Source organism: Wasmannia auropunctata, unplaced genomic scaffold, assembly GCF_000956235.1.
Source record: "Wasmannia auropunctata unplaced genomic scaffold, wasmannia.A_1.0 LD336099.1, whole genome shotgun sequence".
Taxonomy (NCBI): domain Eukaryota; kingdom Metazoa; phylum Arthropoda; class Insecta; order Hymenoptera; family Formicidae; genus Wasmannia; species Wasmannia auropunctata.
The window spans coordinates 201,363-204,770 of record NW_012026791.1 but is presented as its reverse complement, the minus strand read 5'-3'; the positions used below and the strand labels follow the sequence as shown (position 1 = coordinate 204,770).

Genomic DNA, 3,408 nt, shown 5'->3' with positions numbered 1-3,408 from the left:
TATACCTATATATATATATATAGGTATATATATATATATATACATATATTTATTATTTATATTAGATATAGATATATCTATAATGTTTTTTCTAACCCTGTGTATATAATATCATTTTAAGACCTAAGACCGCGCGCGCGACAGAGAGAGAGAGAGAGAGAGAGAGAGAGATATGTAGTGTATGTGTACGTATGTGTAACCTTTGTATAATGGTTTTTATTAATGTATTAAATTAAATTGATGAGATCGTTTGAATTTAGGCAGTTGAATGATAAATTTGTCAACAGAATACCTATGTTAATATTAATTTTAAGAATTATGCCATTATACACTTCTCTCGGAACGTATTACGTTTCTTTTGTCTCTGCTGTGACGTAATATCAATGCGCGCAATAATTTTTCTCGTTAATTTTGGATAAATTTTTATACTTTATCTATCGATTGATAGTATTATTGGATTAAAGACTCAACCAACACACATTCCCGGGAAAAAAGTTCTATATATAATTATATATAATTATATGCAAAATATGTTCCTTTCCTTTATATATGTTTCTTTCCTTTTTAAAATTATTCTTTAATACAAAATTGATAATAATAAGAAGGAAATATAAAAAATAGTTAAAAGAATAATTGTTACATTGTTTTTTTTTTACAAAAAATCAAGCTTGAAGAAATAAGAAAAATTGTTTGTATATAATTATATATGTATATTTTTAATCATTTATATATGATTATATATGAGCAATTTTTCTTATTTCTTCAAACTTTTTTTTTGTAAAAGAAACCAATATAAAAATTATTTTTTTAATTATTTTTTATGTTTGCTTCTTATTATTATCAATTTTGTATTAAAGAATAATTTTACAAACTAAAGAAACATATATAGACATATTTTGCATATAATTATATATAATTATATATGGAACTTTTTTTTCCGAGCTGCTATATATACAATACATAACTTTTTTTTTCACCCTCCTTCGTAACACCTACATTTAACTGGACACACTCTATGCTGTTGGCCAAATCATCATCGATTTTCTCCATGACCGAGCAGTTGTGACGTTCATGTCAAATACATTCACCATTGTTCACACTGGCGTACATTCCCATATCACGTGCATCTGTTATTAAGGGTATACATATATATATATATATATATATATATATATATATATATAATATACTACAAAGACTGTTCTTCTTGAATCATTTTGACCATAACTTTTCAGATTATCTTCAACGGTATGCGTATTATCGAAGAATCACTTCAAAGAGTCCGGTTAAAAATAAAATAAAAATTTTGACAATATAATATACGATAATATGATGATCTTATATGGAACTCATGAATTTTATATAAGCTCACAAATCTCGCTGGGCAACTTGTGAGATGTTCTAGAACTTGGAGAATCTTGAGGAAGGAGTAGAAAAACACGCACCGCATAACGCGGGTAGCTTCGGCGATTTCTTCGAGACAGCTTGTTCGATGCGGTCGGTTTTTTCCAACATGTCGCGAATCTCGATCTCTTCACACTCGGGTGGCATTTTTCTTTTATTTTTCTCAGCGATCGGCCTCCTGCTCAGCGTATGTTTCGTCTCTGACTACCCGGCACCGGTCCCGCGTGCTCGCAATCAATATCAATCCCGGGGTGGACACCGGCGCGAAGTTTCCCTCTCTGAACCTATGCAGGCCTGTTCCCCACTGAGGAATCCCCACCTTAATCAATGCAGACTCGTCACGATATTCGAAACTGTTCCGACCGCATTGAACTGTTGCGATTAAATTTTTCAGACGTATTTGAACATATTGAAACAAATGCAAAAGTGGTTTATATTTTTAAATATATATTTGCTTTTATTGATAAATGATTTATTTTAAACACAAATATAGCGAGACCATTTGTTTCAATATGTTCAAATATATCTAAAAATCTAATCGCAAAAGTTAAATTATTTGAAAATAATTGACGATCTAAAAAATGATAATAATGATATTTTCTCGCGGTAATTAATTATACTTAAGGTGGTTTTATCGCTCAACGCCAACTCGATAGTGTAACATTGTCACATAAACGTCACATAATCGCATATGTACAGTCTATGCCAAATGTTTTTATTGACTTACGCTTGTTTTTATTAATTGTATGGAGGGACTAACTTTTGACTAGGACTTGCTCGATAAAACCACCTTAAGAAAATGAATATATTGGTCCATTTACTTTTTTGTATTCAGAATTTTCGCTTTCTCTTTCTCTCTCCAACGACCGAATGCATATTTATCTTTTTAATTGCAGACACTTTTTAGGAATTTCGAACAACACAAACAGGTTTTATTTTTATATTAAAAATATCATGGAAATTGAGAATTCAGTCTGAATAATTAATTTCTCTACTTATTTCTTTTTTCGCATAAGTCCCCGCTAAAAATAATTACTTGAATCGATGACATATATTGATCCATCGATTTAACCAATCATTTCTAGCTGAGATGTATTTGATGAAGTGTTACGTACAGTCATGGACATATCGTTTACGATACTTTTTTTCATAGATTTTTAGCATATATTTAATGTACACTACATACTCAATAAAAAATAGGAAACACTTTTAAAACGCTCAAAATTGGACAGTATTTAAATCGCTGTAACTCAGTGAAAAATTATCATAGACAAAAAATTAAAAAAGCATTTTAAAGCTTGAAACTTATACTTTAACATGCTTTTTGTCGTGTTTTCAAAATCTTTTATCTCAACAGTTCTATATTTAAAAGAATATCAGGTTATTTTGTTTCTTAAAAATTCGCGCATTCCACACACTGCAATTCGATAAAAAATTTTTTCTCAAAAAATTTAAGATTTAAAAAAAATACATAATTTTACATACAAAATGCTTTTTTAAAATTTTCTTACGGCTTTTTTTGACCAAACTACGCAATTTTGAAGCTAAATCTGCATTTTTTATAACTAATGTTGAAATTCAATGAAGAGGTTGCTGATTTACACATAGATGTGTGTGTGCGCGCGCGCGCGCGTGTGTGTGTGTGTAGGATAAGTATGTATGCTTTGCGTGCGTGTGTTTAGCATTGTGTATTGCTTCTTCTCTGATTAATTATCATTTGTAAACGTTGTCGCATGTTTATGCATCTTTGAATTAAATTTATTGAAATTGAATCTAATTGAGCATATTTGGGACGAGATTAAGATGCCGTGAGGAACAGCCACAAAATTTGAACTAGTTAGGAGAAGTTCTTAAGCTTAATTTGGCATAAAATTCCAATGGATTTAATCCAAAGATGTATAAACATGCGAGAGAGCGCTTACAAGCAGTAATCAATCAGAGAGGAAGAAATACACTATACTAAATACACGTGCACAAATCACATACTTATTTATCCAACACACA

General features: G+C 30.1%; 1 protein-coding gene across 1 annotated transcript in view; it reads right to left on the bottom strand.

Moving 5' to 3' along the window:
- LOC105461728 (protein rolling stone-like) overlaps positions 1-1,646 on the bottom strand; it is a 10,947-nt gene extending 9,301 nt beyond the window's left edge. The window contains exon 1 of the mRNA XM_011708247.1: positions 1,446-1,646. Within this exon, the coding sequence (XP_011706549.1) occupies positions 1,446-1,551 (106 nt within the window). The 5' untranslated portion in view covers positions 1,552-1,646. The remainder of the gene's footprint in view (positions 1-1,445) is intronic.
- Between the last annotated feature and the right edge of the window lie 1,762 nt (positions 1,647-3,408).